Here is a 14561-nt window from a genome sequence, read left to right on the forward strand (position 1 = left end):
TCTTAACTTCTCTAAGCCTCAGTTTACTTGCGTATAAAATGGGGATAGCAGGGTTGTGCTGAGGAGAAATGGGACAATACATACAAAGCGTGTAACCCACAGAAAACCCTCAATAAATGGTAACTGTGATTATTGTTCCCCTAGGAGATACTGCCTTTGGAGGGGATGTCCTCCACTTGTAAAACAGGCAGCAGGGGGTCCTGGAGCAAATACCCTGTGTTCCCACTTCCTAGAGTCACCAACAAGTAATAGCTCTGTCCCAGGAAGATCATCTACATTAGGGCATCAGAGAGAACTTTGTTGTGGGATGTTTTTTCCTAAGACAAAATTAAGAGCCTTGAAATGAGACAAAGGAAAAACGAGTACCAGAATTGCAAAGTTAACATTTTTATTGAACTGGAACTGGTGTAGAACAATAGGGGCCACCACAGCTGCTGAGCTCAGTTACCTGAAAAGCCTCTGTGACATTTTACCTTGCTAACATGGTTTGGGTAGAACAACTGAGAAGCAGCATAGATATATATGTATATATTTTTAACACTTCAAAATATTTTGAAATGAGCCTCATAGCCTTGTTCAGTTGTCAGGTTACAAAGAACATTGATAACATCTTCTGTTGCCTTCATTTAGTCGTGTCAGTTGATAACTTTTCCCAAAAGATTCCGCTCAAAGCTGGCTATAATTTTCCCCCATCTGGTATAGAATAAAAGGATTTAGGAACACTTAGGAAGTAATAAACAGTAAGAACTTTAAAAGTAGTAAAGGCAAAAACCACTCATATGTGACTCAACACTCACACGGCTGGAAAGACAATGAACTGGCTGAAGAGTTTCAGCCAAGTTCCAGAAACAAAGGACGCACTAGTGGAAGGGGTAAGGCAACCAAGCAGAGTGTCGGAACTGATGGACCATTTGTGTCTAAACCTCATCTCAACACCTTGCCTCAAACATGAAAATATGCATTTGTTTTACAGAATAAGGTGAAATATTTTAAGGGAAAAGAAAACTATTAAGGTTAAAAGATCAATCAGAGATGAAGGAAAATTAATACTGGATTTTTATCATCAATGCATGGAGCTATGATATCAACTGACCACACCAGTTACTTTTGTGAGAGCAAGTACTGAACATCTATCACCACTTACAGTTGGAAGTTAACCCCTCTAAAGTATTCCAGGGGGAATAAATAACCAACGAGACAGGAAGTGAAGTCCTCACGTAAAACAAAACCACATCTAGTTAATGTTATTTTGGGTTTGTATTAAATCAGCTGCTCGCTCATTCTGGAGTTAATTTATGGTTGTTGGTAAAAATCATCAAGAGTGCTTCAAATTACTTAAGATGAAATGTGATGAGCAAATAATAACACAACTCATTGTCTCATCTTGACAATGCTATTTTACACTTACTACTTCTCTCAAAAAAACAAAAAAAAAACAAAAAACTAAATAAATTCTACCAGAGTAACTGATACTAAGTGGCCACCCATTCCTGCAGCAATTATTTGAAAGAATCTAAAAATCTTGCAGTAGGACATGAAGAATGATTATAAATATCTTAAGAGGCTCACGCCCATCTTTAAAAGAGATGCAGCTTAGGTAACAGCAGAGGCAGAGGTTCACAACTCTCAAATTTGCAACTGATGATAGATATACATCTTGCAAGGATCTGCCCCATGTGCACAACAAACATCTAAATTAAGGCTTTTATAGGTAGGTGGTCAAGTCTACGGGTGTGCAATGCTGGATTTTCATAAAGCATCTCCAGCTTCCATTATTACCCAATTTGTAAACCAGAAGATGTGCTGATGTAGTTGGGTATGGAGCTCCAAGGGCTAACAATTAGCCAACTGGAAGGTTTGCCTTGTTTGTAAACAAGTTCTAAAATAAGTGTTAGCAGTGAAACAACTGAGAGGGTGCCACAGATGATGTAGAGAGGAAAAGTGAGCTGCACCTGCTGACAGGGAGGGGCTTAAAAAACAAAAGCCAATAGCCGAACTTCTTCAGTTCAAGACTCTGAGATTTAGAGACCTAAAGGTTTAGTGTTACTTCCAAGCCAATTGTTCTCACACTTTAGCTTGCAAAATCACTTGGAGGATACTTATGAAAATGGGGCTCTGTGGGCCCTATCCCCAGAGATTCTAATTTGGGTGATGCAAGTGGTCCAAGCACCTTGCTTTTGAGAAACACCACTCATAGCAAGTAGCAGCACACTATCTTTGATTAAAAGGCCATGATGTCTAAGAAACGACACCGATGAGGTCATTACCTACAGACAAATCCCTCAGGAGACTCTACCATATGATATGAGGACCAAATTTATCCCCAATTAAGTTTCCTTTACTGCTTTTTTTTTTTCCAACTGAAAGTTTGATATCAGTGAACGCTTAGTAATGATTGTACCAATTCTGAGGTAAAAGGAAGAGCACCAAGGGATCTCAATGCTAAAAGAAAATCGAATTCCCCAGGAGGTCCATGCTACGTAGAAATCAAATTGCTGTGGTAATGTTAGAGTTATAGTGCACAGGGTCTTGTTTCAGTCTTTGTAAAGTATACTTTTGTACACTTTTACTATATTATCTACTCTTCCCTGTTAATGTTTTAGAAGAACTCCGAAGAGTAAGTTTCATCTACACGCTCTCTCAGGTTTTCTGGACACCAACATTTTCTGGTTTACAGTGATACACAACAAAGTTATTTATTTTTTTATTGTTTTGGATGCTGGAGACAAACATCTTTATTAAAGAAAGATACCACCAAAATTTTGGCAAACATTTCAAAACATATTTGTAAACATAATGCTTCCCTTTTAAACTGGCAGCACTTTGAAAAACAATACGATAAGACAACACAACTTGAATCAACATTAGTTCAAAATCCTTATATTTTTGACCACATAACTTATGTTCCCACATGATAAAACAAATGATAGTTTAAATCAACGTCAACAGATAAACTCCATGAAATGAAAGTTTGTGCTGTTTGATGAATCACAGTATGTTATGGTTAAATATATCCACTCTTTTTTATATTCCTGGCACCCAGGATGAAAAAAAAAATCTTTAAATATACATTTCATGTAGGTAATAGCTTCTTTGCATATCTCTCTTCAAAAAATACTTTATAGCAGTATATAAATAGGTTACCTACACGTTTAATTTTATAATTTTGCCCCAAACTATAGATCTGTTTCATTTTCATAACATATCAATTTTGCCCAACATTAATAAAGTTGACAAACGGTTGAAATGGAAATGCTTTTGTCTTCCACGATAGAAGTAGCAATTTGATAGGAAAAAAAAACCCTACAGTAACACTCATCAGTTGTTTCACCTGAGCGTTTGGCCTACTGAGAGTAGCAGCTTTTTTCCTTCACGCACGCTCACATCCACACCACCTCTGCACACATACAGGTCGAGCACACGCTTTCAGACGCTGGTAGGCCACAATGTGCTTCCCATTGCTCTAATCAAGTGGGAAGCAGTGTAGCTAATGATTAACCACACTAGGTACACAACTAGCAAACACCTTAAGGCAACCATTGCAATGGGGGGTTAATTTGCAGGGCAGATTTACTGTTCTAGATCAAGTCAGACTATATATACACATGTGTATATAGATCTATACACATACACACCTTTCTATTTCTTAACCCTCCAAAACAATGTTTTAAGTTTTTTTGTATTTTGTGCAAATTTCTAAATGTTCTACCATTTAAGGCAAAGAGTTCATATTAAGAAAGGTCAGAAAATAGGCTTATGTTTATCCAAAAGCATTTCACCTTGTACATTACTGTTTTTTTTTAAACACACATAACTTTGAAGTGTGGACACTAGATCCCCAATATCTAAAAAAAATCATTTCTAATGACAAACACAGATTTTTAAGGAAAAAAATTGATTTGAAGTACAGACACTGGATCCCCAATATCTACAAAAAAAATTATTTCTACTGACAAACACAAGTCTTAAGTAGGAAAAAAGGACCAGAAAAAAGCAGCTTCAAAAATGCAAGGAAACAAAGTAAAATGCGGCGGGGGGCGGGGGGGAAGGTAACTCAAGTTTACTAATACTGAAACTTCCAACAGGCAAAGTTTCATTTTTTAGAATTTGAGAGCAACTCATTTGGAATTTTAAATAAATAAGCTTAAGTTTATTCACATCTTCTGGTCCAAGCAGAGCTCTAGTGCCATGACTCTGCTTGCTGTTGGTCAAATTCACCTATTAGTCTTTTGATGTGAGCCAGCTTGTTATGAAGATACTCGCATCTGTATTTTTCTTCATGGTAATTGGGACTAGACTGTGGATGAAAAAAAGAGTGAGGAATAAGACTGTGGAATTCATAACACTTCTCAACTAAAGGTCAGAAAACTAATAGTGATAATACCTACCTGTTTTATCTTCTGATATTCTTGTAAGACTTCTTCATGAACACTCTAGAAAATTAATAATTAGAAATCAGAAGGGAACTTTTTTCTTTGCAATGTAAACAGATAACACACAATTGGCAAGGGTGTGGGAAATATTAATGATGGAACTGTAGATTGGTACAGTCTTTAAGGAGGGCAATTTGGCAACTGCCGTTAAAACGGCAAATGCAAAACTGACTCAGCACTTATACTTTTCTTTCAGATTTAATTGTGAAATGACACATGTACAAGGTTACTCACTGCAGCACTGTTTGTAAAGCAAAAGAAAGTAAACAAAATCTAAATGTCCATTAATCCATACAAAGGAGTACTAAGAGGCCATTAAAAAAGGGGGAAGTGCTTTATGTTCTTACATAAAAAAATTCTCTAAGATATATATTGTCTAGTGAAAAAAGCAAAGTACAGAACAATTTATAAGTTTGGTATCATTTGTGTATAAGGGAGAAATAGAATATTATATCCTAGGAATTTTTAATGAAATCTGATAAATAATGTATCATACCTTAACTTACTGGAACGTAAGACAATGGTGGATCTTATAAATCATGACATTTTAGATTCAATTACATATGGTATATTTGTGAATTTGCTTGTGTATATATATCTTATACTCAAACAGACCTCTGAAAGAATACGACGGAAACCAGTAATACTGATTGCCTCTAGGGAGGAAAATTGGGTGGTAGGGGAAGAGAGCTAACCCTTATGTACTACATAACCTGTACTATGGATCTAAGCAGTTTCCAAATGCTAACAGTTACTCTGCACAACTCTATAATCACCTCACTTTATGGATGGGGATTTTGAGAATTTTCAGTCAAGTTAAGTAGCTTGCCCAAGGTCACACATGTAGAGCTGGGAATCAAATCCAAGCAGTCTGGCTTCGGAGCCTGCTCCCAACCACTAAGCAATTCTTAGAATTACATTTTAGTTTAAATATAATCATGGTATACTGGTAAATAACTATATAGAAAAAAATAAACCCAAAACCATATCACTGACCTCTTGCACTGCCAACCACTCACTCCTCTGGCAAAGTTTTCTATAACTCTAGGCAGCTTGTTTAAAAGATTAAGGCCCACTAATAGAAGACATAATGAATCTCTAGGGCACGGATGCTCCCAGGCCGTTTTCCCCATTGTGGGAAAACCCACCCCATTTTCTCATGTAGGCTCCTGTCAGAACAACAGTGGGCTAGGATGGAGGCACCATTTGCGGCTGTGAAGTGTGACAAAGAACTCTAAGAACAATCAGTAGGCAGGTCAGGCTTCTACTGCTCTTTGTCAGCTGTAGTAATATTACCACTTAATGTAGGCAAGTGAAAAGAGATTAATACCTGTTAACAAATGGCAGTCTCAGGAAGCTGGAAGCACCATGCTTTTCTTCACTTAAACCCCAAGCCTGAGTGGTATTAAGCCCCCTTTATATTCTATGCCAGACTGAGGTTTAAAAAAATTTACTTGAAATAGTAATTTTGGGAAGTAGCACCAGATGTAAGAGCTATAGTCTGAGTTGAGTTGGTAATGCGGTCAAATATTTTGATGCCAAACCTTGCTTTTTGTTTTTCCTATTTTGTTGTCTGTATTTTTCTCAATACACTACATATTATATTACAGTAAGTATGTAAGTATATATTATACATTTTATACATATCATATTGTATGAAAATATAGTTTTTTCACTGGAGGACATATAGGCTCATCATGTTTACTTATTTTCAGGAACTATTTCCAATATTTATTTTCCTAGCTCATTTTAAATGAAGGCCAGAAGCTGCAGAGAGGCTGGTCTGCGAGAGGACTTGCTCTGAAGGCTAGGAGGATGGCTCGGGATGGGAAGGGCAGAGAAAGAAAGAAGGTAAAACACGGAAGTCAGTCCATCTAGGAACAAATGTGTTTACCTGATACTCTTTTGAGCCTGGAGAAAGGCGCTTTCGTTGTGCATCCAGTTTGATAAATCTTCTAGCCACAGTCTCCATCCGGGCATGCAAGGCCCTATACTCATCATACTCAGCATTGAAGTCATCCTTGTAATTCTGGCGTTGCTCATAGGAGACAATAGCAATATATTTTCTAATAAAAAAGACAAAAGATAAATGGAGAGTAGCTACAGAATAAACATGATGCAGAAGTCTGAGATTTAAACCAAATATTTAGAAACTATATCTATGCGTGTTTCCCTAGACTGAATGCCGCTCTGCCACTGCTTGCTGCCTTGTCACTCCTTCAAAGACCTTCCTGGTAAAATTATCCCACAGGAGAGTTTAAGAACTTCAGTGAAGAAGAATAAATGTGAAAAAAACATAGTGGAAATGGAATTAAAGTGCGACTAGAAGACAACACTTACACACATGTAGCTTCCTAAACCTTTCTCTACCCCAGATAATTTACTACCATGCTAGCGGCAGAGGCCAACCCATCTGTTACGAGTCACATGGGGACAGAAGGATTGGAGGGGTAATGTGAAACCAGGAGAATGTCACAGTCACTAAGTGCTGAAGTCAAAGCTCTTTGTAGACCTGCTGCTTTGTTTTATCATTTTTTAAAAATGAGAGACCAGAAAAAATAAAAAAGGGGAAAAAAAGGTATATTTCTCTAGTTCTTTTCAAACACTTAATGTCATACTCTGTGTAACAGAAAGCCAGTTTTATAGTATTAGTTTATTTTCTTAATAAAAAGGCCACAAATGTTTTACTTCAGGGTGTGAGTATCTCTCGGGACCTAGTGAATGAAGGCCACCTTCCCAGAGTGTCAGTTTATTCAGTGGTGGTAAGTCAAAACAGCATTTTAATATTAAAGTTAATATTATTTGTTTGTGGCTCTGGGCCTGGGTCTTTTTGTACTCTGTGCTCCTGTCATGGAATGCAAAATTCCCTTCACTTTTTGAGATAAAAATGGAGATTTCAAAGCAATTTCAGGCAGGTGGCAGGAGCTTCAGGGTGCTCCAGTGGGTATACATATACTCTTCATTGTGGAAAACTTTGGGAGTTTAGTCCTCTCCAAAATGGTTTTAGACATTCTTACCAGTTTTATTTAAAATGCAGTAGCACAGATGCCTAGTTGGAAATGTGAGAAAAGTGATGCAGTGAGCAACCTTAATGTCCTCATTAATATTTTTATTCATGCTGAGTTAGACAGTGTGGAGGTTTAATTTTCTAAGTGTAATTGAGACAGTGGTAGTATGCTGATTTAAAGCTGCCCTGCTAGTGTCCTTGCTATAAAAGGAAAACCACCAGCCAAGCAGTGAAACAGGCCTCTCTAGACACGGGCTGTCCTGACTGCAGACCAGAGAGAGCCCGGGGTGGGGGTGGGGGGTGGGGCGGAGAAAGAGGTTCCTGGGGATAAGCATACATAAGCAAAATGGCTAAACTGATCGTGAAACTCAGGTTCAATTTGTTATATAAAATATTTATCCCACTTTCTCAAAATCACACCTGAGGCCATACCCTCCATATTTTATTTAATAATTCTCTCAGGGAAAAGTACCAAACTGGCCAACAGTTGTGTTGCTATTATAGAAGATTACTTGGGTATACTGGCATTTTAATGAAAAGCATGTCACTATTTTTAATAAAAATTGTTATGGTTCTACAGCTGGCTCTTAATGTAGTGATGGAATAAAATGTTAAATACTTTGGATAATTCACAACCACAAGTAACAGAAGTATTCTTACTATATAAAAATTAGGAATACTGTGGTTAAGTATGAATTATTCAGAGGCTGATCATTAAAGGTTTTATAGTATGTCCTTTTGGTTTTCTTAAGAAACAAGTTTAAGTTCTGTATTTTTAGTGATTTTTCTGAAAATTCATGCTTTCTCATCATTTTAAGAAAATTTGCAATGTTTATATAAGATAGCTTTTGTTAAAATAAATTGCTCTTAAGCAAACAATCACATAGGTTATGTACTTTCATGATTTTAAAAGAGCTAGAAAATGACAAACATACAGAAATGCACTGAGGCAGATGCAGCAACCATCCGTAGATCAGTACGTTAAAAACAAGTTATTAAATACAGAATTAACTGCTTAAGTTGACAAAACACGGCAACACTGAATCCGTGGGTGGAAGGTTAGAATCATTTTTCAGTCCCCCCACATGATTTTGTCCTATGTTACAAGTATACAGCACTATTATGAAAAAGAGAAATTCAAATTCCGTCATAAGAGAATGAGAGCACAGTACTGCAGCTGTTATCTGAGGGGCCCAACTTTCACAAGACTTTTAAGGAAATGCATTTGGAGAGGTGAATGCCCACGTCAGTGGAGCCAGGCACTGTCCCCCATCCAGCCCTTCCGGGGCCAACGCAGTGGTAGCAGCTTTTCCAAGCTCCCCAGCAGAACTCTAAAACCATACACCACCTCAGATGAGAGAGTACTCAGCATGGTTTCTTGGGTTCCTTTTAGTTAAGAGATGATAACCAGCATTACGGTTTCATGCTATATCATTCCCCAATAAGTATAGCTTTCACCACTACTGTTAAGCAAAAGTAACACACTTTTAGTATAAAATGTTCTCTACTCTGGAAATGAACATTTCATGGGACATGGAGCGCTAAACTTCATAGTTTAACTTTGTCCACCATGAGATGCTACTGATTGATAGAGAAAAAAATGTTCATACAGCCCAGATTCCATTTCCAGTCTACATTTAAGCTATTTGTATATCTGTTCATTTTCAAAGCTACTGGTAGGCAAATCTGTTTGCTCTTTCACTCTCCATTTTTCCAGGCTTTTGCAACTTAATTATTTTCTTCTTACAGAAGCCTTTGAGTCTGTAAAAAAAGCTAGAATTATGTGTCCAAGTTATAATTTCTGTGATAACCAGTTACAAAAATGTCCCCAGCTTAGCACTGAGCAACTTGTTGTCATAACAAGAAAAATACTATAACGGGTATTAAAGTGAAATGATCAAATTTTACTGCTCTCTCCTCTTAAAGTTAATTTGATGGCAAAGCTTTATTTAAATAAAAATCCATCTGTCTCTACTTGTGTTAACTGCAGAGGTTTAAGTACTTTATCACTAATAAACTGTCCCTTTGGGGGGCCCAAGTGAATGACTGTGCATTGATAAACTGTTTGACTTTGAAGAGTCAGATCCCTGAAATCTTCCATAATCAAACGCTTGGCCTGGCCCCGGAACAAAGGACAGGCTTCTCTATACTTAAAGACCACCGAGCGGAGCTCACAGCAGGGAAAGGCACAACCTGCTCAAGCCGACACGGGTGGACTGGGGACAAGCAGGCTTAATGGCAGCCTTTCAATTGCAGGGGTGGCTCCAGGACTCTATTTCTGGAACTTCTTACTTCTCTGATTTGCAAATTATGGGAAAAGAATTTGCAAACTTTCTAAAATTAAATAGTTCTCTCCCATCAGCAGACATCTGAACTTACATCAAATAATCTGGGAGTTCAATTGTTGAAGAAGCTTCCGTGGAGGCAGTGCAATCCTCTTTAACTCCTACAGAGAAAAAAAATTCAAGCGTTCACCAAAGGGTATGGTTACAAAATGCCTATAATTCTAAAATAGATCAGAAACATCTGGAACACTTTTCCTCAAATTCTATTCTTCCATCTCAATAAGCAATAGTGAGCAAGGAATACAATTGAACAAGAACAATAGAGGCCCTATGACCAGCGCCAGCAGAACCGACGCCAGGCATTGAAAGCACCCTGGCTACTGCAGTGTCTGCACAATAAAGGAATTCCATCTTAACCCAAGGTCAGTCTTCTATTCTTTCAACAACAGTTGTGGCATCTGCCCAGCAATTCAAAGATTGTGGTGGCAGATGCAGCCAGACAATGGGAGATACAAACTTTACATCAACATCTACTTTTCATAGGATTCAAACAAGGCAGATAAGATAGTGAAGTCAGGTAGCAGACTATTTCGATGGCTGTATTTTTACTGCTATTCTTTTTGTATGAAGACAGTGGAATTGGGCAGGAAGTTTTCCTATCAGTTTAAAGTAATTTAAAATAAGTTATTAGTGAACACCAATTTATACTCCTCTAATCTCTAACCCTCATAATACTGCACAGATTTGTTTTTAAGAGGACAAAATAAAGTGCCAGTTGCTCAGGACTGCACTGTGATAGTGTATAAAACCCCTCAGTATTCCATTTGTTTGAAGGTACCATTTTCCAGAGGGTATGTTTAGACTTTCTTATTAGGTTAATTTTTTATCATTCAAAGTAGAATTAAATTAATAACTCGAACCCAAACCCTGCCTGCTAGCAAAACATACATGTTCAATATAAAACAAGTGAGAATTTAATAATTTCTTGGTTTAATATTTTAAAGGACAAAGCACACTAAACAAATTATGCAGACTCTGTGGGCTTATTTTGTGTGCGTGCGTGCGTGCGCGTGTGTGTGTGTGTGTGTGTATCTGATTCAGGCTTAGGTAAAAGCTTGTTTTTACAACATCCTGAGCCTTAAAGGAAAAGGCATCAAGTGCACATCACCTGGCTTCTCCTTTGCCACAGACACCAGATAAATTCCAGTAGAGCAGAGGATGTAGGTCTGAATCTATCCTCAGTTTGTGATAATCTCGATTGGCTTTGAAAGGTACTACATCCTCAGTGAAGGATTCAGAGACTAGGCCTGCTTCTCTCGGTTTCCAGCTCTGAGAAAACTCGAACTCTGCTATAGTTCTCAACATTCTGGGATCCAGTCTCTGACTCAGGATTACCATCTGATGGTGGGAAGTGTGGAGAGTGGGGCATACCCAGGAATCTGGCTTACTAAATCTGAACATGAAGTTTTATTATCTCTTTTTCTCTTCCTGATCTGGCAAATTCAAGTACGATAGTGTTTGAGGGAAAAAGCTTACACCTACCTCTTGGGCCACTATATACTACCATCCTGATCTACATATTTCAACAGATATGCTTTGACAAGCAATATACTCAATCCAGGTCAATAAAGGCACTGCATCATACTATTCCATAATCAAAGCTTCTCTCCTATGGTAAAAATGGTCAGTTAAATCTAAGGATTACAGACTTTCAGTACTGTGGGCAAATTACAGAAAGATAAAATTCCTTAAAGTCTAATCATTAAAGTACTTTTTCTGAAGTTGTATTTTCCTGGGAAATTTTACCTTAGTTATGCTGGGTTTAAAATTGGCAGCAGTCCTAAATGAGGGTTTTGAATCTTCTGTATGTTGGTATGCAAGACATTAAGTTCTATATATATAAAATAAGAGAAATCTAATTGTGTCATTAGGTTTTAAAGATCACTACCCTCAGGTAAGCAGTCTTTCTACTGATTAGCTTTCCTTTAGAGGTAAAGCATTATTTTAGGCTTCTTTGGGTCTCTAGATATTTGGCTTTGAAAGCTTCCAAAAGCTTGAAATGGTTAAATTTATTAATAATGGTTGATGTTAGCTAACTTAAACAGTGTTCTCAAAATTGAAAAAAAAAAAACAAAACCCAAGATCTATCAAGCTAATCACCAACAGCCTTGCAGAAGACAAATTGCTTTCACTCTGAAATGAAGATGATGTTATGGATCTGCATATATAATTTTACTTCGCCTGTTTTATAAAGAATTTGACATTTCCCCTGTGCTATTATTAATTAAAGCAGGGTTGACCCTGCTTCTTGGTAAAGAAGGACCTGAGTACTTTTATTGCGAATTGTGTGTCTAGTTAAATCAGTTCAAGAATGGCATATAATAGGTCATGTGGAGGTTGCACAATACTGTGACAGCTCTGGAAAAGCACAACAAAGTTCACCTTCTAAAAGGGGGTCTTTGGAGGATGACAGGGTCATTTTCAAATGTCACCATCTTAAGAAACATAGAAACTATGTTTAATAGTTGGCTAAAAAGAGACAGAAAATGACTGCTGTAAAATGCAAGAAAAAAATTTGCTCAAAAGGACAATACTAAGATTAGTAACTAAACGGAAGGTCATTTGATAAAAAAGCATTACTAATTATAAGCAGCATAATCTCATACTCAGGATAGTCTGCTCTTCCCATTCATTTAACCCATGTAGTTGGTTTTTACAAATGCAAAATACCTTCACTGGAATCCAGACTGGAGTTGTTCAGCTTGGCAATTTCCTCTTCTCTTTTAAGGTCCTCTTCCTTTTCCTCAATCATCTCAATGTCGTGCTTTTTTATTTGGTCCTTTTCCTTGTGTCTTTTAGACTTCTTCTTGGACTTTTTGTGAGACGAATGGTTTTCTTCCATAAGCTTTGGACATTTTAGTAGAACTGAACCAGGTGGTAAGGTTTCCAGAGAAGTCCTAGAGGTATATTTGTCTTGCTCGTCCTCATAGATACTACCGTTTTGACTAAAACTGTCAACAGGTAGGTCTTGAGTCCCCCGGCCTTCTGGAGTGCTAGGGGAATTGGAGTGAGAATTTACAGTCTGAGGAGGATTGGAGACAGGCAGGTGGGTTGAAGGCAGCGGTGGAGGCGTGGGGATGGCAGCGGCTGCAGGGGGCAGCGGGGGGCCTGCAGCAGATTTTTCACTGGTGGGATTCAAATGACCATTTAATGTTGGCGGCACTCTATTTGTCAGGTGAGATATTCGAGCTTTTTTATTCATTAAAGGATCAATGAAATCTGAATCTAAAAGCCGTTTCTGGGGTGGGGGGGGGAACAGGGAAAACAGATGAGCCAGTTTGTACTAAAATTCAATACATGTGTCACTCATTACTAGAAGAACAACTGAGTAATCTTATTCATACTTAAATTTATAACCAGTTTAAATTCATTACCAGCATTGTGTTAACCATCCTCCAAGCTTAAGCACAAACAATCTACAATAAATTTTCATGTCTAATGTAAAAAAGCAGAATCTGGCAAATATGTTTCTTGAAGTACTTATACTTTCTGATCATACAGCTCCACCCTAAGTTCCTTGAGACACTAGGCCAATTTATGTGGATTATACCACTCAGGAGTATATTAAATAGAGGTGGCCTCCTTCCTCTGCTGGCCACAGCTGACCTAGTTATATTCAGTGAGAGGAAGAAGCAATTTTTAACATTATTGGTTGTCAGAACCAACAAGGGTAAGTACAGGGCAATAAGCCTACACTTACTTGATCTCTTCGAATGTGCTAACATGTTCCAGTTATACATATTTTGGCTGTCTTAAGATGGCACAACCAGCACATTCAGAATAATTTCTCTACATACCTCTATCATTGCTGAAATGCCATCCAATTTTTTTCTCCCTTAAATGTATCTTTTCACTGAATTGGAAGATAAGTCTGAATAACTAGTCCATAAAAATTATATGGAGTTACTATTTCAAAACTTTCAAAAATCATGCTAATATTAGCCCAATCCAGCAACAACAATAACAGTATTTAAAATAAAAAGGAAGGTCAGATAGTTGAAAAGTACAAAGCATACATCCAATGTAATACTGTGGCTAAAACTTCAGCTTGAAAGAAAATAATAGTTAATCATCACATTAATTTATTCTGTGTTGAATTTAGGGCCACTGATCTCACACCTAGTACATAATTAGATCAGAGTATAAGTAGCTTTATAGTAGTTGGCATTTGAGGCTTCTGTAGACAACATACATGCAAGGAAAGAATTGCTTTTATTTTGTTCCTCCTCTGTTCCTCACAATAGGTTTCTAACATTTTCTGACACGTGAATAGCCTTTTGCCCAGGGCACGCTTACTGTTCTCAACACATCTGTCCTGTCTCCCTAAGCCTTGGGAGGGGGGTCCAGAGAAAGGAGCACTCTGTCAACAGCACTGGGGTAGAGCAGTTTGTCTCACTGCCAGTCTCAAAGACCTGAGAGAGTTCAAGGCTGTCTGAGAACCAGGTGGGCTTGACCTCTTATGTCGCCCAGGATCTCCCCATCTTTTTCCAACTGAATCTTTGGGGGGAAACTCTAAGCTGGAATGGAGTCGCACTGGAATATTCTGATTGGGATCTAATCAAAAAGTACTTTAAGAAAACATATGGAAATAGCAGAGTTTTTTATTTGCTTATTTTAAAAACATTTTTCCCCAAGAATAGTTTTCTAGAACGTGCTTCAGATAAATTTAAATATCTTCTATTTTCTATATAATCTAAGACTGGATAAGTTAGTGATCAAATGGAAAAGTAGATAATCTTACAACAAAACGTGAACTTCAAGGATTGAAAATCAGAG

The 14561-nt window shown here is 37.6% G+C and overlaps 1 protein-coding gene across 2 annotated transcripts in view; it reads right to left on the reverse strand.

The window, feature by feature from the left end:
• Nucleotides 1–370: 370 nt before the first annotated feature.
• ELL2 (elongation factor for RNA polymerase II 2) overlaps nt 371–14561 on the reverse strand; it is a 75797-nt gene continuing 61606 nt past the window's right edge. Inside the window, exons 6-10 of one of the 2 annotated variants that reach the window (XM_029219086.1) lie at nt 12456–13023; nt 9820–9886; nt 6328–6499; nt 4389–4433; nt 371–4297 (exon numbers count right to left, since the gene is read on the reverse strand). In XM_029219086.1, coding sequence (XP_029074919.1) covers nt 4181–4297; nt 4389–4433; nt 6328–6499; nt 9820–9886; nt 12456–13023 — 969 coding nt within the window. In that variant the 3' untranslated portion in view covers nt 371–4180. The remainder of the gene's footprint in view (nt 4298–4388; nt 4434–6327; nt 6500–9819; nt 9887–12455; nt 13024–14561) is intronic. The other variant, XM_029219085.1, reaches the window with a different exon arrangement.

The sequence above is a fragment of the Monodon monoceros genome, unplaced genomic scaffold, assembly GCF_005190385.1.
Source record: "Monodon monoceros isolate NGI ecotype Baffin Bay Population unplaced genomic scaffold, NGI_Narwhal_1 Super_Scaffold_12, whole genome shotgun sequence".
NCBI classification, from domain to species: Eukaryota; Metazoa; Chordata; class Mammalia; order Artiodactyla; family Monodontidae; genus Monodon; species Monodon monoceros.